General features: G+C 37.6%; 1 protein-coding gene across 1 annotated transcript in view; it reads left to right on the top strand.

Moving 5' to 3' along the window:
* The window catches only part of b3glcta (beta 3-glucosyltransferase a), a 79,068-nt gene extending 53,245 nt beyond the window's left edge, over positions 1-25,823 (top strand). The window contains exons 5-15 of the mRNA XM_084950470.1: positions 2,566-2,642; positions 3,285-3,396; positions 5,934-6,070; positions 6,218-6,281; positions 7,168-7,299; positions 9,881-9,950; positions 12,815-12,928; positions 21,371-21,470; positions 21,892-22,011; positions 22,891-23,035; positions 25,296-25,823. Coding sequence (XP_084806596.1) covers positions 2,566-2,642; positions 3,285-3,396; positions 5,934-6,070; positions 6,218-6,281; positions 7,168-7,299; positions 9,881-9,950; positions 12,815-12,928; positions 21,371-21,470; positions 21,892-22,011; positions 22,891-23,035; positions 25,296-25,457 — 1,233 coding nt within the window. The 3' untranslated portion in view covers positions 25,458-25,823. The remainder of the gene's footprint in view (positions 1-2,565; positions 2,643-3,284; positions 3,397-5,933; positions 6,071-6,217; positions 6,282-7,167; positions 7,300-9,880; positions 9,951-12,814; positions 12,929-21,370; positions 21,471-21,891; positions 22,012-22,890; positions 23,036-25,295) is intronic.
* Positions 25,824-26,379: the final 556 nt, after the last annotated feature.

The raw sequence follows: 26,379 nt of genomic DNA, 5'->3' as shown, positions 1-26,379 counted from the left end.
ATCTTCCTAGTCAGCAAGCAAACAGTGTCCTGTTCATGTCCTCGTGAGGACTGGCTCTTATCTTTTGATTAGCAGTTTGCAGCTCGCACCCAACTGCTATAAAACTATCTGTCTGGTCTTCTTGAATGCCTCTTTTATCAAAAGAATGTCGATAGCTCTTCAAAGAAAAAGCCCTGGTTGTGAATTTGCATTATTATCTGAAGATGATGCGTCTTTGATTTTATTTTTCCCCTTTATTTTTTCATGGAACAGCAATGGTGTAAATGTCAAGTAGAGAACAGTTTAATAAAACATGGCAGACGTCAGACGTGTGATCGTTTTAAGAGTAAACTTGTGTAATATGGTTAGAGATAATAAACCTCAGCTGACTAATAAGGATTAATATGTATACACAGTGTCGGTCTCATCAGCTAAATCAAACATGCTGCCGCTAGACAGAACGACTCAGAGGAGACTGTTCTCCCTGACTTCCTGCATGATGAGTGGACCATGCTGTAATGAACCACGGGGTCTTACGCTCTACTGCTTTGTTTTCCTCACAGTGTGAAATGAAACATTGGCTCTCTCAGACAATCCTCACACAATTTCTCAGCTCTGGCCACTCAAAAGGAAATTTTTATTTAGAAGGGATTGTAGGCACTGTACGCATCCTAAAATATCCTGTTCTTGTTTATTTCTTTCTTATCAAAGTATATATTTTAGTGTAAGGACAGGGAGTAGCAGCAGCAGCAGCTCTGGACTTAGTTTTATAGTTTTTTCGTCATGTTTTTTCTAATGCCACAGTCAACTGATCTGATACAATGACCATCTCAAAAGATAGAAATGTCATGCGTTCTGATATCCTGATTTCTCACCATCGTTGTTGGGAAAACTTCAGCATGATGATTTCATTTGGAATATTCTAATGAGCATATCCAGATTCATGAAAGTATGATGAGAGGTTTTACATGTGCAACACAACCCAGATACTTGAAAAACCCAATTATAAGCAGAGTAGTTTAACAAATGCATTCATCAAAGTGACAATATTTTTGTGAAATCATTGACTTACTTATTGATTTACTGAAATTAATAGTAAACAGTAGCTGAGCTGTGCAGAACAGTAAAACACACCAGTCTGATTTGCAGAATTGTACACAGTACAGTATTATGCAAAGCTGGTAATGCACAGTTCAGTTTTTCATGTTTAGCATCTAAGGAGCTATACTTTCTTGTAATTGGTCTTAAGCATGAGTTCTCAGGGCTTTTTGGAGGTATTCAAAGTTTGTCTTTGGACATTGGATGCTTTTTCATTTATTTTCAGTCCACTCCTTGTACCTGACCATTTTTTTTCTTTCGTTAATCCACTTAATGCTGACCTATGAATTATTTAGACATAAAAAAAGCCACTCGTGTTGTTTCTACACATAACAGACAACTTAGCAAAGAGCCAATTTGAAATAGTATTTTTAGGCATTTTGTTACTTGCAGCCTGTGCCAAAAACACATTTGTTCCCATTTCTTTGGCTGAATCTATGAAAAATACCAAAGAGAATACAATTTGACAGGCAAAAAATTTTATTTTTGCACCAATAAGGTGATCCTGAAAAAGGTATTAGCTAAAAATTTGGCACATAGTGTAGTGTGCCTTTTTTAAAAGGAAAAAAACAAAAGCACAGGTGAGGACAAAAGAAGAACTGGAAGATCTAAAAAATGAACTACATCAGATGAATGGTACCTGAAAGTCATGCCCCTAAGAAAATAGGAAAAAATCCACCAAACACCTTTTTACGGGACCTGAGAGATAAATCTGACCCGTCAGTTGATCCATCTACTGTTTGCTGAAGCCTCATCAGTCTAAGGGCTTCTGGGAGTTCATCCAGTGGTGATGGGGTTTGTAATTGTTGGAATTATCATAATTATAAACACAAAAAACTGTAAAAACAGAAACGGAATTTCGATCCACCATACAATACCATGTGGAAAGCATGTGATTGGCAACTTTTTGACACAATTTTTCAGCATGACATGCCCAACACGCTGCCAATATAGTACCCCCCCCCCCCCCCCCCACACACACACACACACACACACACACACAGCAGTGTGGGATCATCTTAAAAGAGAATAGAACAAAAGGCAGCCAATATCCAAACAAGAGCTTTGAATGTCCATCAAAAAGCCTGAAGAACTGCTCCTGAAGACTACCTAAAGACATTTCAAGAAAGCCTGTCTAAGAGAGTTCAGGCTGTGTTAAAGAATAAAGGTGCTCAAATCAAACTATTGACTTCCAAGCTCGTTAGAATGATGCAAACTCTGTTTTTGCCTTAAATACTGCATTTCCATGATGACAAATAGCTGAATTGTTTTCTAACTAAAATATAAAGAAATGAGGGCTATCTCAAGGAATTTTACACAACTGTACAGTGTTTATGATTTGGAGGAAATCAGCTAAAACATAAAAAAAGGAAACATGTTAAATAACAAGAGACATAAGTCTTATGAAACTTATATAGAACATAAAAAAAATCTACTAATGGAGGGAATGGAAATTCATATCTGTCGTTTCTGTGTTGTTTCTTTCAGAAACAGCCGGTGGTTTTGCTTCTTCACAGTTTATCAGAAAATGAAGGCGACTGGAGCATCCTTCCTCTGCTGCCTTAGTAAGTATCCCTGAACTGGTAATGATTGGGTGCGATTAACAAACAGTTAACACAACTCAGCTTTGTGCTGAGGACTGCATATGAGAAACACTGTCTTCTGTCAATTTCCACTGTGTAAATTTGAAATTTTGAAGGTAAATTTTGATATTTTGAGGACATTTTGTTGCCACATTTGTGCAAAAGCCATTACTAACACAGTAACGGTGATTTATTGCTTCATTTTATGATAAATACCTTCTTAATGTGCATGTAGGTGTGACAACAGGTATTCAGTGGTATGAACAGCATGATAAAGGCATTAGCTTCAGTTGTCTGGATGCCTGAGCCTTTTTAAAAATCCAAAATATGTCTTATGATTATTTTGGGGAGGTGTGTAACAGCATCTAAATGTGTCCTCATCATCCATGGCATAGACTTGTAGCACAGAATATTCCCAGACCATTATATAGAAAGGCTTTCCTCCCTGAAAGAACTGTGTGCTTGTGTTGTTTTTTTGTCTTTCTGTTCTCTGGGGAAATGTTGTGACTGCTTTGATCTGACTGGGTCAGGAGCCTCAGCCTCAGATATCTCCTCAGAGTAGACTGAAGTGAAATGTTTTTATTATTTAACTCTATATATTTCTGCCTGCGTGTGTGTCCTCAGCTTATCGCATTCCTTTGGGAAAAACTCTTCATGGATTGTATTTCTTGAGGAAGAAACAAACGTGAAGTTGATTGCCCTCATCAAAGTCCTTGCAAAAGTTGACAAAAATAAAGTAAGCAGAAAATATTTTCTCCTAATCTATAGCTGTCTTTCTCTCTCTCATTGCTTTCTCTCTTGCTTTTTAAGAAATTCATCAGTGAGACCAAAGCTTCCTGTTTTCATTCCAGCTTAGCCGATCATTGCTTCAGTTATATGAGATACAGTATCAGGTTGGCTGCAGCTTCTTTGCAACAGTCGAGCTGCACTGAGCACCACCAGCTCACAGCGTAACCTGTCAGATATGTCACTCCAGTCTCAGCTGTAGACCTAATTTAAGGCCTGTCCCTCCACTCATGAAATTATTTTTCATCTATATGGGTTGGTGGAGTATGCCAAGTATAAATATTGAATGAGCACTCCAGAAATTCATGCATTGGAATTGTCATTTCTCTTAGTTGAGCTCAGCAAAATAACTTTCTCCTTCAGTTCTTCATTTATGAATTATTTAAATAACACAAATTTGTGGCACATTTTTAACATTTGTTTTTGTAAGAAGTTCGCTTTGCTCTGCCCTTGGATTGTCATAAAAGGCAATTTCCACCCTGCGTGGGATTTCACTTCCAACTTAGGGATCGGTTTCATTATTGAACGCATCTTCGCAAATTCATTCTAAAGCGAAGCCAGCAACAGATACAACGTCCTGATGACTTGATTCATTACAACATGCCCAAAGGCAAATTCTTCTCTCTCAGGTGTTATAGCTTAGTGGGGTCAGCCTCATGTTAAGTCACAAAATTGGATTTCATATCAGAGTGTTTTAAGCAGCGAAGGCTCCTCACAAAAATGAGTTGCCACTTTCCAATTAACTTCAACCAGTTAGGCGCCAGAGCATGACAGTAATTAAACACAGTGCAACTTGTGATATACTGTAGTTGCAATTTGTGGATTTATTTGATAAACTAAATCGAACAAAGAAGAGAAGAAGTTAGTTTTGGCTGCTCCCTTATTTACTGAGGGTTGTCTTTTCCGAGGTTGTCTCAGTGGCTGGATCCGCATGTTGATTTGCCACAGATTTTATACTGGATGGCCTTCCTGATGCAACTGGGATAATATCCAGGGCTGTGACCGCTGCTAAGAGTGCACTAGCCTGTGACCACTGGTTGCTGGGCTTGAATAAAGAAAATCAAATGTTTAATTACACAGACTGTAGCCACTCTATCATCCATGTACCATTCCCAAGGACTGCTACTCCTGCTACTGTTGAGTGATGGTCAGATTTTAGTGAAGCTTACATGCAATGACCTAGTGGGTTTTCACACATACTCTGCTGAACGTTAATGTCATATTTGTCATTTTAGAGACATTTCCATTTTCACAGCACAACCTTCACAAACACTACTTAGAATTTAAATTTCACCACATTTCCACTCCTGATGTACTGAATAAAATTCAGAACTAACCATTTAGCAAACTTGTTAACATAAAATACATTTTTCATGCACAAAACGAGAGAAACACCAAATTATATTTATTCCTTGAAATATTGCTTTGCCACACATGTTGCCCACCACATGTATTCCTTATTGGTCATAATCATGGAGTAGTCCTAATGGTTGACTCCCACATTGGAAAGGCGTGGTTGGGTTGGGGTCTTCTTATCACCATTATGCTAATAGAAGAAATATAGTCAGTGCTACTCTGATGCATATTTTCATGCTTTTTATGGCCATGGTTACTACTGACCATGTAGTCAAAATACTCTTGAATCCTTTTATTAGGTGATCAACCAGATTACTTTGTGGCCTGGGTTTGTGAGCCCCGTTGATATCTTAGTGAATTTTAATTCTCATTATATTTTGCAATACAGCCAATCAAAATGTGTCACTTTCTTTATATTTCTCACACATTACAGTAACTTGTGATTTATGATAGATCATGAGTTGGTTAAGCATTGATATTCTGGTTTAGACACATCCCAGTTAGGTCTGTCTTATTGATATTAATGGTTCAAATAACATATTAGAAACACCTTTACACAAGTCATGTTCACAGTGAGCATAAAACAACACAAAAAAGTGGAAACTTCACGAAGACTTTAACCTTTATGAAAGGCAGGATTTGTAGCAGGGGTTTAGGCCTGGTGGTGCTAAGATAAGCTAACTGGCAGCTAACTTTACTGTACAGATATGAGAGGACGGTGTTGATCTTCCTAACAATTCTACATCAGAAGCATGAATATGTTTACTGAACTGTTGGACATTTCCTTTTAACTCGATCTACTTCAGCTCTAGGGGGATTTTCTAAAACCGTCAGATTATTCTTTTTCCACCAGATATGTCAAGAACCATGATCAGAGCCTTTGTAGCTACAATATCTGTCATCTTTGAACTTTGTTCAGTGAAGAAATCTTATTATTTCCCCAGTTAGCAACAAACTTATTCACTGGAAATAATTTCAAAGATTTTCTGACAAGTGCAGTGTGAAAATTTAATTAGGCCACAAGTGCAAATTTTGCTTTTCATGATGTTTCACAGCATTTTAATGGGGAAAAACAATAAAAACTTTTTATGTGTGACATAGTGAAATGTGTCTCTTAAACTTATTTATCAGGAGTGGTTTCTGGGTAAGCCCCTCTTTGATGAGGAATCGACCATCATCCATCATTATGCCTTTGCAGAGAACCCCTCCATCTTTAAATATCCAGACTTTGCTGCCTCATGGGCCTTAAGCATCCCCCTAGTTGTTCGGTGAGTATGTGCAATAAATCTGTAAAACTGAATTCGTCATACAGGCTTCAGAAAATAAGGTTACATCACTATCACGTATATTTACACATACATTTATGTATTTACTATTTGCTGTGTTTGATTTCAAAATCTTATTTATTATTTTAGGCTTGCAAAGAAAGTGAAAGAGGAGCCACTTAAATCTGACTTCACTATTGACCTTAAACATGAGGTAAGATACTGTGCAAGTCATGCGGTTTTGCATGGAGTGAGATCACGAGCCTACTGGTTTGCAACCATTTTCTAACAGCTTTTTTCACTCTCAAGTCAATGCCAGCCCATTATAATTTATTTGCGCAAAAAGAGCAAGGCATGAAATTCATCTAACCTTGAAGTGAAATCTCATTACTTTGGAGAATTGTCATGGTGCTGTATTGAGGCTCTTATTTTTTTATCACTGAAATTCAGCCAGAGAGGCGTCTAGGGATTTTGTTGAGTAAACAGAACATCAGACTTATCTGGCTCAGTCTGAAAAAAGGTGGTGCCGTTAGATCTCTTTCAGTTGAGTAGAAATATTACACCTTCTACCTACCTTATATAAAAAAATATAGAATTCTGAGTTTTCTTTTTTTTTTTTTTGTTTAATGAAATGTGTGCTTTAAATATTACTGTACATGTAATATGTTGCATGAATTGCAGCAGTTCATTGCTGGTAAGTTTACAGTTTCTGTATTTTTCTGCTACTTTAGACAGTTCCAGACAGCACTAGCTGTCACATCTCATGACACATTCTTACTCTGTAACATCTCTGTCTTCTCCATGCAGAATATTTAACTTGAAACCCAGATTTTCTTCTTCAGGAAGAAATGCAGTAATACTCACCAGTTCTCAAGTCTCCTCTAATCTCTCCTCTTCTTAATCTTTTTTGTTATTCGGCTTAAATAGTGAATATGCTCCTGGAATTTTCTAAACTGTTCTTTTTATTATAATATAAAATAAGACAATAATAATTCAAAAAGCAGCACGTGTTTATGTTTTTAATCAGTCATTAATGTCTTAAGGATTGCATTCTGTCCTTAACTCATAAGCTTGACCACATGATTCTGAATTTTTTTAAGGTTGCCTTGTATATCTGGGACAACGGGAAGGGTCCACATCTCACTGCAGTTCCTGAGCTGTGTACTGTGCCAGAGGACTCTCCCCAGGCCAGCCACTGTGCAACCACTGTGAGCAAAAAGCCTCCACTGTGTGTGAGTATCTGCTCTGTATTTGGATCAGTTTGATTGTCCTCAATTCCCAGGAAATGAAAAGGGAGCAAAATTAAATGACAGCACAAAACAGAGGATGGTTCACTGTGAGGTATTGGCAGTCATGTAATGATGTATGATGGCCCTCTTGCCCGAGGTTGAATCCGAGCCACGCTGGCATTTCACGGTGAAGTACTGCTTTTATACCACATACTGTGCAACCAGAAAAGACGGAAGTCTTTCATTTGTTTTGCCAAATTAATTTAGATATCAGCCAATTGCGAAGCAACATCCTTTCAGTTTGTTTCCAAATTCAAATCAGATGTTTTATTCTGTATTTTTTTATATCTAAATATTTTTCTATGTATTTACTGTCAAATGTCAAACATCGCAATGCAATGCCTTTTTTCAAGCTCACACATTGCTCTGTGTCTTAACCTGAACGCTTGCATTATATTTGAATATTTGCTGTATTTGTTATTGAAACATAAATCATCACGCACATTTATTGTGTCATGAATCTGTAGCAGATATTTCTACCGTCTAAATTTTGCACTGGGGAAACATGCAAAACAAGAAAGCAGTTTTAGTTTTCTTTATAAGCTTCCATTAGGACATTTTTTTTATTTTTCGTTGTATCTGAGTGGGAGCCAGTGAGTGGGTGTAACTAATGGGAAAAAAAAAATTGATTCGGTCAGAATGTAAGTAAGGTCAGTAGGATTCCTACTGAAGCTTAATCATACTTGCTGGGGTAGATTTTTTTTTGTGTTGGTTAGATTTGCTGTAACTGGCTATGCTGTGCTGAATTCTAAGCAAAATTCTCCACAGGATCTCCAGTGTATGATGTTTGCTCAAGCTGAGAGAAGTTTGGTTTGTGAACTTATTAGAAGGGTGTGATATTCTTTAGCCTGCAGCAGTTGGTTCCACGCACACCATAAATTGATCACTAATACTAGTAAGAAGTGATTGTTTGGGATGGATGCGACTCGAGTTTTGTGGAGAAGGTGAGGCGAGTTGAATTTGAGATGCCAGAGCTTGCTGCTGAGAGTGTCCCATTTCTGAGTTTTTCCATTTTAATTTTTCATGATTTTCCCTCCTGGTTTTGACAGAAAAAACAAAAATTGAATCTGATCTTTTCATTTGTTATTCAAATCACATAGTGTATGTGCATTTGTGGTCTTGAGTCTAGTACATGTTTGCTGCAGTGCAAACTGTCAGATTTATATTCAAGTGGTTATTACCTCCCTCTCCACAGAACTTCTATCCTCATAAAACGACATTCATTTAAACAGAAAACAGGACAACAAGCCAAGCAGCCGGCAGAGAAACGTGAAGGTCACAGGTTTAATAAGTATTCAGGGAGAAGTTTCCATTCAGACAGAACAGGAGGGGATGCATCGTAACCGGACAGTGAACGAAACAGTTGTGAGACAAATTGGCAAGTGGCTTAAGAGCAGCACTCGGCTGCAGCGTCGACAAAAGAATCAGGAGCCTCGAGAGGCAGATTTAAGAGGGCAAAATGATTACAACCCAAGTGGCAACGACAGCAAAGCCTGTTGTTTTTATTTTAAGCAATAACTAAACTTATTGTAGAGCGGTTTCTATCAAAATGCTAAACATTTCAGGGCAGAAGATTGTTCAAATTCCCACCCTACAACAGTCGTTTTCAAAAAAATTAGTAAGACAGGCCAACGAATAACAACGAAGCCTTGTTTATTCTGGTGTGAGACCCAGAATAAATAAAATCTTAGCATCCTTGAGGTCTGTTTTTTTTCCTTTTTTGTGTATGTGTGTTTGTATTTTTTAAGTTATGTTTTGGACCGCTCAAAGTCCGTTTGAAGAGGCCCCTTTTAGCTCTGCTCAGATTGTGACGAGCATTTTTCACTCGTTTCTGACATTTTATGCATTACGCAAAAAAGCAAAGAATCTCTTTTCTCCGTTAATATTTAAATGTACCTTGTGTGTCTTTTAGTTTGTATTTGTAGCTCAGGCTTCACGACACAAGAGATCTTTACATTACGTAGCATTTTGTTTCATTAATATTGTTGAAAAAGTAACAGTTTGTTCAGCAGCTGATGATGTTTTAATGTGGCATACATTTTTAATGCACTCTGTCTGAAGGTGATTTAGTGAATTGTTTTTGAGAAAGAAATTGCCAAATTGCATTTAGATGTTCGTTTTTCTTTCATTGCTTTCTGTCTCTCACATCATGTGTGTTTTTTTTTTTTTGTTGGTTTGTTGTTGTTTTTTCATTTCCGAGACTACAGATGCTACAAATGAAAACTGAATTCATTCCTGCATCCCTTCAAATATGCTGCACGGTTATCAGATAGTGTCTGTCTTTAGTTTCAAAAGGAGAACCTAAGGCAACTAGAAGGACAAATGACCTTAGACCATATGAAAGAAAAAATCCAATTCTAATTTCACTTTGAAGATATGAACTCCCACTAATCACTTGGACATTTAATATAGTTTGGAAACTGAGTTTCAGCTATTTAGCTGCAATACATGTCGAGCTTCAGGTTTACTTATATGTGATATGTGTGCCTTTGTCTTTGACTCATGTCTCCTATTTTTATCAAAGGGGGAGCCTGTAAATAAAGAAGATATATTTGTTGCTGTGAAAACATGCAAGAAGTTTCACAGTGAAAGAGGTGAGTCATTCCCTCTCATACCAAATCCAGAAATGATGAACATTTTCCCTTTATACAGTACACATTTTTGTCCTCTTGCTTTCTCATAATTGATTTGCTTTGCCTTTGACCTATATGATTGGATGAGCAAACTCTTTCTGTAAATCTTTCCATCACTGTTATGTCTAGACTGATAAAAATACCTTTAGCTATACTTCTTTCTGTGTCTCCCTTATTGCTCCAAATGCTCAGTCATCCAGCAATGCCACTTACTGGCACGCACTCCCTAACATTAAGCTATCTATAGTAAATGTACTCCACTTTTAAACTGATAAAACTGTTGCGGGTTAAGTCAATAGATCAAATTTCAAATTAACTTTAGATGGATCAGACAAATTGAACACTATACGTAAAGGGCGTCACTCAAAAGTAATTCCACTAATTACCTTAATTACATTTCCTTTGCCAAGCAGCTATTATCAGTTTCAAATGCAGACAAAATGAAAATGAATATCAGATTCAGACATCAAAGGTTAGCTTAGCTGCGTAAAGCAAGAGACATGAAAGTGTATCACGTTTAATTTAAGATGTCAATCAGTGTGAAGGCTTTTTAATCTTCTGTAGCTGTCGCGATTACAAAGACAATGAAATTCTGTAGGATGAACTCTCATTAGGGGTGAGAAAATAGAGCCTCAAAACTATATTATGATATTGCAAGAAAATTTGCAATACATAAACAAAAAAATACTGAACAACAATCACCATTTATGAGTGTTAATAAAAGACGGGTATTTTCAATTATGAGCTACTGTCATTGATGACACATTGCCTAGTTAGAAGTGTGAACCTATTGAAACTTGTTGTCAGCAACAGCAACATTGTTGTGCAATAGCAGTAACACAGCATAAGTCAGTTGTAAGCACAAAAGTAACCTGGGTAGTGTTCTTCCTAGAAACATTAACTACAAGTATAACTGACTGCCTAACACTTCAGTTTAACAATAACTAGCATCATTTAACTAATCATCATTCAGCTTTTTTAACCAGTTTCGTTCCATTCACTATTTGCTCCTCCTAATGCTCCACTGATCTTAGGTTCAGGCATTTGGTCACACATCATCCGCTGTAGTCAACGGTGTGTTTTTGCCTCAGGTGGAGAAACAAGTTTGTTTCCACCTTTAGTGCGAACGGTTTTCTTACATATTTTCCAAAGTACTGTGCTTTGTTGGAGGTTGTTGAAGTGGCTTTGCTTTCAACGAAATCGTGATTGTAAAATTGATTTCTAAACAAGACTGTTGCACCTAGAACTAGCCTGTACTACCACAAAAAGAAATCCGTATGTAGCTCTGTTGTTACGTGGACGTTTTTGTGGTTCTGCACTGATTTGAAACAGAAATAAATGCAGAGCCATCAAGTCAGTTTTGTTGTTTTCTATAGCTTTCATTCTCTCCGAAACATAAAAAGTCAACATGAGTTGACAAAAACATAGAATGAAGTAAAACATTAAAGAAAAGCATGTTACCCTTCTTAAAAAACAGTTGAAATGTGGCATGCAGATAGTGTAGTATAATAATACTGTATTTTTACTGTGATGCACAATTTATTCACCTTTATCTTTCCATTTGCTTTTAATGAAATATTTACTGCACTTCTTAAGAACTACAGAACCTCATGCCATCTTGTAACACAGTCTCTGCTTTAACTGTGTTCTAATGTACTGGTGTGCTTCAGTTTAAGTGGCATTTGTCTGATAAAATGCCATTTCATAGCCTCAAGATCGAGCCACAGTTGTCTTTTTTTAACAGCATCCATGTGTAGGTTGTGTTTGCTGCTTCACTCTGTGTTCAAAGTTTTCTTTTTAACCTAATGATTGTCTAAAGCAGTCAATATCTGACCCGAATGATGCCTTTGGAATATACTTGTTTGCTTTAGCTGTTTAATGTGGTAATGTAAGATACATGTGCACTTCGAGCTTGATTGTACTTGATGTTTCTTATCAGTTCAGAACCTGTACAGGCACTGAACACAACTTTTTTTGTTTTTTGTTTTATTCTTTTAATCTTAAACATGCCACTTTGATTCATTTTTGATGATTTATGAGAGATGAACACAGCCTTGAGCTGCTGATGCTGCTGTAGATGTCAGGGTATCCTGTGTTTCTCTGCATTAATACTCTGTGACTTAAACAGCCCAGAAACTTTCAAATATCCAAAAATTCATGAGTCCTATCCTAATAAAATGTAGAGGAAAACGCTGACCTTTGACACCAAGAATTAAGTCAGCAACTTGGTGCTAACTGTGCCTTATCCTACCTGTGATAGCTATTTGAAATGCAGCGTATAAATAGAAGGAAAAATACAGATACAGTAATCTGCTATCTGCAGTACCTTTCCACTGCCAAAAGCTGCAGGTTTCACAGTGCTACTGGGCATTAAGCACAATGACGTTAAATTATTTTTGAAGCCTGACAAAAATCCCCAGAGTCAAAGCTCTGAAATGTAAAAGTAAAGGGAAGAAACCCTTTATTTTACAAGTTACTTTGAAAAGTTTTGTGATTTACTTTGGTGTAACTAATCATATGTCTAATCAAATCTTGAAAGCCAGTCATCCAAGCCAGAATCAAAAGAGGCTTTTCCCCAAGTAACAAAAGAGCACAGTGTCGGTACATACTGAATTAATCTAATCTGAACAAAGTCGAAGGATTAAAGGGAACATTGTTTATCATTTCACTATCCTTAATGATTCATCTCCCTAAATAAAATATTTACTTTAAAAATACAGAATATCAGAATGTTTTCATTTGGTCAGAAAACATTGCACAGAACATGAGGTCTGCTTGTTGTGAAACTCTGAACACTGTATTGATTTTTCTCCTTCTATCTCTAGTGCCAGTGATAAAGAAGACTTGGGAAAAGGACGCCTTATTTTTGGAGTACTACAGCGATCATGCTGATCCTTCAATACCAACCATTAATTTAGGTGTTCCAAATACTGAAAGGGGTAAGTTGTCCTTTCACAGCCTCACTTTTCATCACACCAATCATCACTTGTACCGGCAGATACACTTACTGGCCTAGTATATTGGTCTAGGCTGAACTGGATAATTAGGCTTAAAAGTTATACACCTCTCACCACCACATGAAGGGGGATGTGATTCAAATCCAACATTTCAGGAGAACTGGAACCAGATTGAGCTGGAGTACTTTTGTCAGTGGGTATTTCAACTTTTCAGCATAAAAATCTATTTACTGTAAAACAGTGACATGAATGAAACTCTTCTCAGTTGGCAGCAGGAGTGTGCTGCAGTTTTTCTTTTGTAAGGCACTTATATTTTTCTTTTAGAAAACTGGCTTTGTGCCTTCTGTTTGATATGAGCTTCTCTTGACCAAGAACTATAATTTTCTAACCTTCTGACCACTTTAATCAATAATCCACCGGTGACTTTTACCATCTCTAGGACTTAAATACTAGGTCACCTTTTTATGACTAGTCTTTGTTCCAAATATTTGTTTTAAAGCTGGTGGTTTCCTAAAGTTGGTTTATTTAATCATTTCACCGATGTAGCAGTTTCAGTGTTATGCTGTCGCACTCCTTTCCAATTTAATTCATGAACAAGTGCTATTTATAAGATCTATACCCATTTCCCATTCTTTTTTTTCTTTTTTTTTGAAAATGGGTATACATCATGTAAAATCCATCCTGCTGTACTGTATAATTACTTACCTGTTTTCCAACATGCTTAATTGAAGTTTTTGATGTCACTGCCCCTTTAAATACTTAACAGTTTTCTACTTTAAATATTTAACAGTTCTCTGTCCTTTGGCCACTCTCCAGAGTATTTAAAGACAGCCTGTGTGCAACCACCCTCAATCCTTCTTACTGAAAAACTTAAAGAGCGATTTCAAAGTATTACAACAAAACTTGGATAGACAATTGTCTGTCTACAGCTTCTAGAAGCATTACATCTGAACATTTTAAAAGTTTTTTAGTCAGGTTTAGTTTAGTCAGACACCACAGTAAAGATTTTGTGCTTAGCAAGGTAACAGATGAACTGCTGATACCAGTCACTGTTCTTCTCTGATGTTACTTGATGTAACTGCAATATTTTACACAGTAAACCATAAAAGTTTGATCGAGGGGACAAAGCACTGAGCAGGTGTATCTGGAATGAAAACATTTCAATGACCACACAGAATTTTTCTACGGTGACCACATTGCTGCTTACTCTGTACTGTGGAGTCCCTCAGGGGTCTTTACTGGGACCTGCACATTAGTTTTTTTCCAGTGCTATGCCAGTGACACATTGTTCTATCACTCTAATAAAATCAAAACCCTGTCCAGTCTTACAAATTAACTGATATTAAGAAATATTTTCCAAATTTTCTAAAATTAAACACATTCTTATTGTTGTGTCGCACAAGCTTCATCCCAGTATGAATCCCCCCTTTTCCTTTACGAGTTTATGTAAAATCAGCTGTCAAAAACCTGGTTGTGCTTTTTAATTCTAGTCTCACCCTCAAGAAACATATATAAGCAAGGTCATCCAGTCCTGCTACTGCCATCTAAGAAATATGATCACTTCTGCATTTTAGTGAAACTCATTGATTGTCATCCATGCCTTTATTTTCTCTTGGTTAGATTAGACTTCAGATTGCAGCAGCTTTCTGACATTACTTTTAGAACTGATTTTAAGGTTTTACTTTTTTTTACTTTTGGTGAAGGACTTTACTTTTAAAGTCCTTCACCACCTGGCCCCAGAATATACACTCAAAGTGATGTTCCCATCTTAACTAGTTCAGGTGCAGATCCTCAGACACGATTAACTGTTCCCACCAACTGCTTCAAGGCAAAAGGTGAGTGAGCATTTGCTGCTAGGGCTCCTCAGTTGTAAAATGATCTGCCTGAAGATCTCTAGCTGGCCTTGTCTGTGTCTTATGTTAAACCACTGCTAGACTCATTTGTATCATTAGGCTTTTTATATACATTTTAACATAAATTTTATATCCTACTTGCATCTTATTCGTTTAACCTTTAGGTTATGTGTGTTAATTTTAATTTATTCTTTACAATGGAACCACCTCATTCTCATTCTTATTTTGATGTTACACTCGAGTGTGGCCTATTTCGACTGATATGTAAAATGCTTTATCATTTAGTTTGTTTGTTTATTCTATGTTTCTGGGAAGCACCTTTTAACACCAGTTTTGATAAGTGTCATACAAATGAAAAGAATACAGTTTTTGAGCATAATTTTTCATTTCTGAGAAACATCAGCTGTTTCAAATTCCTGTTTACATGTTTCAATTGGATCTACATTTAGAGCTTGGATAGGATAAGTAGCATAGATGATGTTCAGCGGTTAACAACAACTGGCTACACTTAGTAACAAAGCTCAAAGGAGGCTCCCGCAGGAGGTGCACCAGACTTGATTGACTGGGAAGAGACTCTGGGGCAGACCTGGTTTCTCTGCTAGAAAAATACATCCTCAGGTGGACTGAAAACCTTGCAATCCCCCAGGAGGGTCTTTAATCCAACAACATACCAAGCTTATCCTAAGGGAGGAACTGGGGGATGTTGTTGAGCTAAATGATACAGAGCTGGTCTACACATGGATGGATGGATATATTTATTGTTGTTCTACCGAGAACAATAAATAAATGAAATGCAATGTAGTGTGCACTGAAATGATAAGTATTTTCAATATGGCTTAGTCCGATACTCTTTGCATCTACCGTCATCCTTAAGCGTCCTTCATTTCTGTGTGAGCAATAAGGTCTGTTTTGTTTTTGGGTTTTTTTGCAAAATAAGATATCTCAGCTAATTTATTTATGGTCCTTCATTTTTATATCAAGGATTTATTTATTTGTAACTTTTAGAGATACATGCACAAAAACGTACTTATTTGTATTTAATTCATCATTGCATCTATGGTGCAATGACAGAACCTGTCCAGATGTAACGTAATCATAGTAATGTTATAGAATTATGGAATGCATCACACTGGGTATGGTATTGGGAAACATGCACAAATATACAGTACATAGACCTGAAGAATGCACCAAGCAATCCAGGGTAGTTTACAAGAACGGTACAAACTCTCTGCTTTGGGCAAAAAATTATTCTACCTCATAGCCATCGGCACACAGTGACACGAAAGACTCCGCGTTCTGTACCTTAAAAAGATGCTGCATCGGCTGTTGCCAGTTTAACTCCACTGTAGGTAAAACTTGTTGTTCAGAGCTCTGGTGTAGACTCGTGCCTCCCTTCAGTTACTGTCTCCAGGCAGCTTAGCACTTTTAACAAGCATGTCTCTTGCAACCTCTCGCTGTATAGATGTAAACTGCCACTGGGTACTTGCTAGTAAATTTGTACTAGTATGATGCAGATCTGAGCCTTCCAAAGAATAAAAGCCAACCTTCTCTAGCAAAGTTACTCTCTTATCAGTGCAGTTTGGTGTTGATATGCAACCCCCGTACTTGAGAGCCGCCTCATCTCCACCTCCTTGTTGTAGATAGTGGCAGGTCTCACGCACTTCTTGCTCTTAACCAAATCCAAAATGAGAGCCTTTGCTTTTCAAACACTAAACAAATAGTTCTTCTGCACTGTCGATGCTCTCAGACTTCAGACCGAAATAATTTTGATTTTTTAAAGTCAAACTTCAACAGAAGAAAAAAACGGTATATGCAAATCAGATTAAAGGATTTCTGGATTTCTATCATGCTGACGCCTCTGTTGCTTCTGTGACTTGCATTGGGGTTTAAAATAACTCCGCAAGAAGAATATGTAATTCTTACCTAAACAAACCTGCATCTTGTTAAATTTACTAATGTGGATGGGGAAAGTGCAGAAGTATACATCTCATAGTAGTGAAGTCTTAAATGCACAAGTTCTTAAGGTGACATAACTGGTGTACAGTTGGAGGTTGTATGTGTGAAGAGTAAAACAAGGTGACAGTGGAGTCCCCTGGGCCCCCTCAGTGCACTCAGCAACTTATTATGCATTGCTAATGCACAGCTGTTTGGAGTAGGGCCACGCTGTAGTGAAAGTAACCCCCTTTCAGTTCCCTTGAAACAGTAAAACCACATCAATTTAGAATCAGTAAAATCCAAGAGAAATCGTTAAACATGCCACTACCTGATGTATATGGAGAGTGATTGCTTTGCTTAGGGGTAATTGAAAGTGTAAAAATGCTCATACATTACTCAGTCATGTTGAATTCATTGATGGAGATGTGATTTAAATCTGGAAACTGACATATTTGTTTACTTGTTCTTTTGCTGCTTGTCACTATCCACAATGAGGAGGTTTCTTACCATAGACACTGTAGCATATCATGTATTACTAATGTTGTATTTACTGAAATGTTTTTTTGGTTGTCCAGTCAGAACAACATCTAAATTCATTCAGACCAAGGGAACATGATCACTATATAAAATCTAAAATATAAATATGGCTAAATACACTGTTGATAGTGTTAAAAAGATACTGCCCAGTGCTACCCAACAGCCTCCTAGTAGATGTACTGATGGTATACATGTGAACAAATATTAGGTGTTTTTCAGTAAAGCTGACGTCTGAACTCGAGCTGACCTCTGATCAAGGCCATTGAGATTAAAACCCATCCAAGATTTTTAGTAGCTGCTTCTGTTGGATGAATTTAAAAGTCTTCCATCACCTCATTATCACGTTATCAAGATATAAAATACATCATCAGCCATTTACAGTTGAGGGGTAAAAACTAAGGTGCTGCCTACTGTAGTATACACGTAGACTTCACGGGGGCGACCGTGGCTCAGGGGGTTGGGAAGCGTATCTGTAACCGGAAGGTCGCCGGTTCGATCCCCGGGCTCTCTGTCTGGTCGTTGTGTCCTTGGGCAAGACACTTCACCTACCGCCTACTGGTGATGGCCAGAGGGGCCGATGGCGCGATATGGCAGCCTCGCTTCTGTCAGTCTGCCCCAGGGCAGCTGTGGCTACAACTGTAGCTTGCCTCCACCAGTGTGTGAATGCAAGAGTGAATGAATAGTGGCATTGTAAAGCGCTTTGGGTGCCTTGAAAAGCGCTATATAAATCCAATCCATTATTATTATTATTATTATCTACACTAGCCTAGAAAAGGTCATGAGAAGTTGTCATTAAATTGTAAGGCCGCTATAACAGATTTGTATCATCTGCTTCCAATCAAATATGTAAATGGTTGTCTAAAGCTACAGTTTGTCTTAGTTTTAGTGGGCAAGTAAGAATAAATAAAAATGGAAAAAAGATTTAGATCATTTAGGTTAACGAACATTTGTTTAATTATTGCCCAAAGCAGAACTGATATTTCATGATCATTTCTCTCTAGACAATAGAACATGGGGTAAGGGTAAGACGCTATTCACAGTCTGCAGACAGCCAACCAGACAGGCCTGCAGCTGGTTGTGCTCTGACAAAAAACTGAAATTGAAGCTGTCAGGATTCTCATGGAGTTTATTCTTTTGCATAAGTCAACACATTACCTTTATTACCTAAGAGAGTACTAAGAGTTGGTATGACTTGCCCCTGAGTTTTACACCTTGTTCCGCAAAAGGGCAGTGTTGGCCAAGTCTTTCTCCCAGGTAATCTAAAAGAAAGTGCCTCCTTCCCTTTCAATTTTGCCTTCTGTGATGGCAGCAGTCCACGGTCCATCATCAAGGCAGGGGCATCTTCAGTGATTCTGGTAAATAGCCAGATACGTAAGCTACTGTCAGTGCATAATGTCAGTCAAACAGAACTAATAATAGGATTTACATCCTGGAGGATGTACGGTAAATTGGATTTCTGCAGTGTGATATAAAAGATCTAGTAAAAGACTTTAAATGAGATTGCCCCAGCCACAAACCACAACAACAGAAAAAACCCTCAGTGATTTACAGTATCTATATTTAGAAATATGCAACAGTGTCAGGTACTTATCAACATGAGGACAGTGGCCATTACGTTATTAGATAAGAATGCAGTGAAATGAGACATAAAAGGAATATATCTGTCTCAAGGAAAGGAGGAGATGATCGGTACATAAAAAATTAATTTCCATTTCTTTTGCTCATTTCTTTCTGCTTCTTTCCCAAGGCCTCAAACTTTATGCTAATGATTGCTGAGAGCATCCTTGAAGTTCATCATCGTCAGGCATCGATATGTCAAGAGTCTGTGTTCATCACTAACATTGTTGCCTGTGCCCTCGGAGCAAATCTTAAAGCCATATCGTGCATTTACATGTGCACAAAGAAAATGAAATGCAGCATAAGCCGTCACATTTATCAAGTAAAGAGGCACAGACTGGTAGACAGAATTATTGTAAAGAGTCCAATGTAAAAACAGATCTGACGTAAAATAAATTCATTCGCATTGTCCTGAAAAACAAGTTGATAGGTTTGTAGCTTAAACCTATTCGCTGGAACGTTGAAGACAATTTAATTACACAGCAAAAGCAAGACACGAGTAGGCAAAGTTCTTTATGTTTCTCATGCACGGGAGAGAACTGGACAAACGCCGTCCCTTCACTTGACCCCAGTTGCTCTCGTCCGCTCCCCCGTAACACTGCTCTTTCATTGAGGTCACATGAATATACATAGGTTCATTAACATATGACGTCTACATACAAACAAAGAGTACCTTGCCTGTGCATTGTGTGTGTGTGTGTGTGTGTGTGTGTGTGTGTGTGTGTGTGTGTGTGTGTGTGTGTGTGTGTGCGTGTGTGTGTGTGTGTGGGGTCAGAGTGTGACTGGTTGACTGGTTGTGTGAAGCGCTTTGGGGTCCTTAGGGACTAGTAAAGCACTATACAAATACAGGCCATTTACCATTTACCATACAACTCTAAGCATATATGAGTAGATATTTCTAAGCATAAATGACAATCAACAATACAAATCTAACACAAGTATTCACCCAACTCAGAACTGTCTAGCTCATCATGCATCTGTCTGAAACCACAAAGAAATATTAAGTCTGGTGAAAACCCACATCTTCACAGTATACATTTATTTTGAAAATGGAAAAATACACTCAACAGGCTGAGTTTAAAAATTTATATAGTCTGAGCAAGTGAGGCAGAGAATGATGCAAGACCTTGAAATGGAAAAGTGGCATAGGAACTTTATCAAGCAAGTACGAGTACGATTCACGGCCGAGTATGAACAAATACTTGGGTTAAAAAAAAATGTCAAAGCTGGGCCAAAGCAAAACTTTCTGTAGTATTATGTTCATATGAATGTAGCTGTGGTTGTTTGCTCTTTTCTTCTAAAGACTGCATTAAACATGAAGAAGAAAACTACTATCTATCCACGACCCTGATCTTCCCTAAACTCCCACGACTAGATATAAGATTACCAGAGATCAGCGTGTTTTTGGATTTTATTCCTGTCAGCAGTTCAAGGTGTCCCTTCTTATTCTATATTCAGATACCAGCAAAAACACCTTGGGTGCCTTATAAATAAAACAGTAAGGCCTCAGTATTCTTTGTGATGCTTGCCACCAGAGATTTCCATGTCTCAGCTCTCAGCCCTGATGGTGCACATATTTGGATTCTGATGGGCATATTTCTTTGGTTTCTTTGTATTTGTTGTTTACTTCCACATCACTGTTTTTGTTTTCAGGAGTTGGCAGAAAATTTTGTTCCATCTGGCCGTCATGTCAAACTTGCCAGAGTAAAAGTTTGATCTCCGGGCTCATCATTCCAAACATACCTTGTTTTTTCTTTGAGATGTCAGAATGTAGACAAGGGCTTTCTTTTTTTCTTTCTTTTTTTTGCTTACAAAGCTTTGTAGGACATATCTTTGCACTGAAAAGCCCAGAGAGGATTTTATTCATTGCTGTGCAATCCAAATCTTGAAGAGGTGAATAATTTTTTTAACAGATCTTTACATGTGCGAGCACCTGTTTGACCTGTGCAGTTGCTGACATGCATGTGTAAAGGCAAACATACTTTTGAGGTGTCTTTGAGCAGAATGCAGAGCTGCTCTTTGTTTGCTCAAACAGTCCACACCGCTTGTAAGTTAAAGCAGAACTACAAGCAAAAGCTACAAATAAAAAGCACTATGGTCGTGCTTATTTTTCTTACCTTCTGAAAAGGCCCCTATCAAGAGAATAAAACTCTAATTAGTTACTTGTTATCTAAACGTAGCTTGAAAATCAAGTCTCGTATGCTTTCCTAAGTTAAACATTGCTCTTTCTGTAGTTAACAACTGTGACTATTGGTTTGCTTCACTCCTTTCAAATCCAGTCCGTATAATAAATGACTATAATTTTTGTTGCTACTGCCTTGTGTCTGCGTTTGTGTGCATGAAGGCATCTGTGCATATAAATAACTGCTTATACCAACTATGATTTTCTTCCTAACAGGGTCATTTATCTTTGTAAACCAGATGGTCAATATGTGATTAAGTCATACTGGCCATTCTGTTGATAGCATGTCTGTATTTGCAGGCCACTGTGGAAAAACATTTGCAATCCTTCAAAGATTTCTAAGCAGCGCTGTGCCGGACACCAAGTGGCTCCTCATTGTGGATGATGACACACTTATCAGGTATGTTCTTGTCATTTGGAAATGTGTTTGTTTGGGATTTTGTGGCCTAAACTCTGCAATTTCATTCATCTGACTGTTTGACTGACATTTATTCATAAAATTTCTACCAGATTCTGTCTTAGCTGTGAAAAGGTTGAAAGAGAGAGACACTTGGAATGAAGTCACTTTGTAAAAATGAGTTCCAGAGATATTACCATCCTATCAAACATCTAAAAAGCTCAGCATACAACTTCATGTCCAGCTGGCTTCACTTTCTGTCAGGTTGCCTCTTCATTTGGAAGCCTCTGGGTGTTTAAAATAGCCTGAGGGAGCGCAGTTAATTCTCCCTCTAGATGAATAGTTTCTTAGGTGTGTAGGCACCAGAATGTGCATATGATGATGATGATGAGTGTGTGATTAGTTTGATCTGTGCTTTCTCCAGCATCCCCAGACTGCAAGTCTTGCTGAGCTGTTATGACTCCTCTGAACCAGTGAGTCTGGGGGAGCGATACGGCTATGGCTTGAGCCAAGGTGGCTACAGTTACATAACAGGAGGTGGTGGGTGAGTTAGTTTCACTGCTCAAATGCTCTGGGAATGATGATGATAGAAGATTCAGGGGCAGCAGAGGAACTATAAAGTGTGTAATAAAAAAAACGTAATCTGTAATTTACAGATAAACCCTTTCAATTTAGTTTAAAAGTGTGGTGCTCCCCTAAGGGAAATGAGTTTGGAGACTGCATTGCAGTAAAAGAACTCAATAAAAATATGAAATAAAACCCCACTGAATCACAAATGGCCATCAGTTGTTAAAGCAGGTGAAAGAAAAACACCCAGAATTTAATTAAAAATCTGATTTTAGTGCCATTTTGCTTACATCAGCTTTAAGATCATAAAGTGGGCAAAAAGCAAAAGTGGTAGTTCACTTTTATTTCGACAGCACAAATCTCACCTATTTGGCAAAATCTGTGCTTTAGATACCTCTTGAGCTATGAGTGAGCTGTGTGAGAAACTCCATTTAGGAACACTTCAGTTGCTGTGACACTTCACAACACTACAGCTGCCAGTTTTCTGAAGAATAATATCTAAAAAAAAAAAGACCCATTCTGAGTGGCAATGAGCGATTTTTCTGTCAGCTTAATATTCATTTTGTCATCTGTAATTGTTTCTCTTTTCATTGAATTGTCGCATCATTGTTACGCAGAGCCAATTTATATGAAAAAACCCATCTCGCTCTCAGCTCATAATTTTACTCTATTCTGTTGTCCTCCCCCTCAATTGAATGAAATACGCATAATGGACCTTAAAATGATAGCGGAAAGGCATGCATATATAATTTCCTGGCAAAAAAAAAATTCCTTCTAAATTGATCATTTACACTTCAGATAAGTGTGTTATGTGTGTCTTTTACATGCCGTTTTGTATGTTTATGCGTTGCTGCAGTATGGTGTTCAGCAGGGAAGCTGTGGTGCGACTTCTTAAGAGTGGCTGCAAGTGCTACAGCAATGACGCGCCAGATGACATGGTGCTGGGCATGTGCCTCAATGCTCTCGGACTTCCCGTCACACATAGTCCTCTCTTCCACCAGGTTGTAATCATACTCTCACAATACATTCTTTTTGTGTGAAGAATATAAGGATTTTTTTTTATGTCAATAATCTTTTTTTCTTTAATGAAAAATCTCTTCAGGTATTACGATAAAGGAGATTTTACATTGAGATATGTAATGACTTTTAAGGAACAGACCGTGCAAAGGAAACCACATTTCTTTTTAGGTGTTTCAGCCTCATCATCTGCAGGCAGACTGAGAACTGGCTGATATCTGATTTTCAAAAGCCCTGTACACCTACGCAGGATTTTTTTTAGTTTTTCTGGTTGATTAGGCACTGCATATGCTAGAGTAATTTTCTATCACAGGTTCTGTAATTTCAAGCTAGTGAACGGTGAAACCATCCACATTAGAGTTTGTACTTCTGAAAGTGTGATGCAGTCTGAACCTCATATTTACTGTCCTTTTCCCCTGGTTCATTTAGGTAAGCTGAGCTCTTAGAAAATTCCTAGTTGTAATTATGGGTGCGTTGATGTGGACTGTACTTACAAATCAGGACCTGGCAATTACAGCATCACTAATATAAACGTGCAGTGTGGACTGTGTATAGAAGAAACTCTTCTACACAGAGTTTCTACACATACTCTGTGAAAAAGGTCATTTTATTGCCAACATTTTGAGTTGTAGGTAGGAAAAGCACATTTGTTCCTTAAAAAAGTGTCAAAAACAATACCAGAGTCCTCAAACCCAAAAGGGTAAATGCTCATCAATACGCCTGAATGAAGGGGGTGCTACGCAGACAGGTTGGGTGACAGCATGGGGGCATAAACACAGGAAGAGAATAGCTGAGGTTGAGGATACTGTTGACTGATATGTCACGGCATGTCAAATACATAAGACTGGAATGTCCACCAGCAACCAGTAGTGAGCTACAAAGCTACGGGCGACAAGCAGAGCGCTTAACATCTGAATAGGACTTACTGTGGGTAGAAGCAGTCCTGTGGGACTTCTAGGTTATGTCCACCCTTCTCAGTGATAAAAATATATTTACACTTCACAGGATATTGATCTTTTTTATCCAGCAATGCTTTGCTGAAAGTGGCAAGACAGAAAAAAATTGGAAGAAGCAGTCTCCAAAACAGCTAGATAGCCTTTTTCCAAAAAAAAATAACAGGAGATTTTTTTCCTTTGACTTGCTGTCTTCCTGTTATGTTTTAGTGACAGCTTCAGAAACAAGGCAGAGTACAATTGCGCTGGTGCTCCTGCAGTCGGGCATCATTACAGATGCGTGTGTTTAGGTCAAACAGTCAAAAAAAGGAAGAAAGCAAAATCGTTCATCTTTGCAAACTCATTTTCATATCATCTCATTTCCATGACATTGCTGTTTGCCTGATGTTATCCAAACATAGCTAAGGTTGAGAAGAAGAAACTCTAAAATGTTGCTAATACCATGTGTGATTATGTAACTGGGTTAAATCGGTTTTTAGACCACTTAATTTCCTACTGCTTCTTCACTTCAACGTGTACATCATGTGTGTACATAGACAGATAATATTTATATAATCTGCCAAAAGCTTATGTATAGACCCGATGTGAAGTATTCTTCTGCTCAGATCCCCAGGAGTATAAATATATACTTATAAAATCTCGTCATGTACATTTCATAATCTGTAAATAACTCATATGAAGTCCTTTTTAATTCCACAGATTTACAGCCATGTAAACATGGTATGTAAATAACTCATGTTTCGTCTTTACGTGCAGTTTTCTTGTTTCCAGTCTTAAGTCTGTCATAAGTCTGGCACCACAGACTGTAAAAAAAGTGGGCATAAAATATGCCTATAGAGTGGCATATCATGCATTCATAGATAAGCACATCTCTTTGTAGGTCACACATTTCTTGTGAGATTCCAGTATTACTAGAGCCAATCAAAACCACATGTATTGCCCTAGTACATGGGAGAAGGGGGCAAAAGGCTGTGCAGTTTGACATAAAACAAAAGGGCCTGCTGATTCCAGGTGGGAGGTGATTGTTTCACATCCAAAAGTGCATTTAAACCTGTGCATTTGCTGCTCTGATATTCCAAAATGGCTTTAAGTCATTTCTCACAATCGTGAAAAAGTTAAATGTCAAATGAGTCGCTACACCACAAGCATGCATGACCTATAATTAGACATCATAAGTGTTACTTTCTCTATTTTCAGGAGGCATCTGAACATAAACTCGTGCTTTCATACCTTTTCTCCTACGTCTCCTGAGACAGTTTCCAAATATAAATTACTTAATCTTACCTTTCAGGCACGCCCAGAGGACTATGCCAGAGACTTCCTAGCTCACCAGGTGCCCATCTCTTTTCATAAACACTGGAACATTGACCCCATTGCTGTCTTCAACAAATGGCTTAAGGATGACTTCACAGCAAGTCAAGATGAACTGAAAAGTGCAAAAACAGAACTATAATGAATTTAAGCACATAAACTAGCCTGTATGAATACTTTTATATGTATATACAGTGTGTGTATGTCGAGTGATGGGAAAATTATCAGTTCACAGATGTAAATGTTTTGTTTTGTTTTTTTGTAATGTTGATGTTGAGCTGTTATAAAGAAGGACCATGCGAGCATGTGTCCGTGATTTAATATTTGAGTGTTTTCATGACTGAATTGCATGTTATGGTTGCTGTCAAATTTGTGTATATTTATATCTTAATCTAATACCTTATAGAGGAGCATATCGTTTCTTTGGAGAAATGGTGTCTTTTACAATGATCACTAATGCTGTACAATGTGCTCTATTTTGTCATAAAGGCATTAATATTTCAAAATATTTTGCTTTTTGCTTTCATTTGGGACGTATTGCAGGATTTAGTCTAACTGGGCAATGTATAAATGATGAGGTTGTTAAAGGTTAATTAATTCTATGACTAAGATGGCAAAACTACAATATGAGCAGTCTCTTCTGTGCAGCTACAAAGCAGCGTGAATTCTCTCAGAAGCATTGAAAATTTGTGCCCTTAAAATGTTAACTTTTTAAAAGAGTCCTACTGTGCACAAACAGACAAACATCTTATTTTTAAACTCGTCTATTTACATTGTGGGTTTTTTTCATAATCATCTATTTCTCAAGGTGTTCTCCTTCCTCATAGAGACACAGGCACAAAATTTCATTGGCATACTAACATAAAGAAGGTATTAAGAATAAATGTATTATTTAACAACATCAAAACCAATTCATTTTCATTTTTTCTCTATCTCCTAATTAATTGGTGGACTAAGTAATTTGCTGACCATTATTAAAGGTCTTTGAAAGACCTTGAGCATGCAGTTGAAAAATTAAACTTTTCCTCTACTGGCTGTTTGCCAACTTGAAAAATTAGCTGTAA

This window comes from Perissodus microlepis, chromosome 14 (genome assembly GCF_051167445.1).
Source record: "Perissodus microlepis isolate ML-2025 ecotype Zambia chromosome 14, ASM5116744v1, whole genome shotgun sequence".
Lineage (NCBI taxonomy): Eukaryota > Metazoa > Chordata > Actinopteri > Cichliformes > Cichlidae > Perissodus > Perissodus microlepis.
The sequence above is the reverse complement of the archived record's forward strand: the minus strand, read 5'-3'. Positions and strand labels throughout refer to the sequence as shown.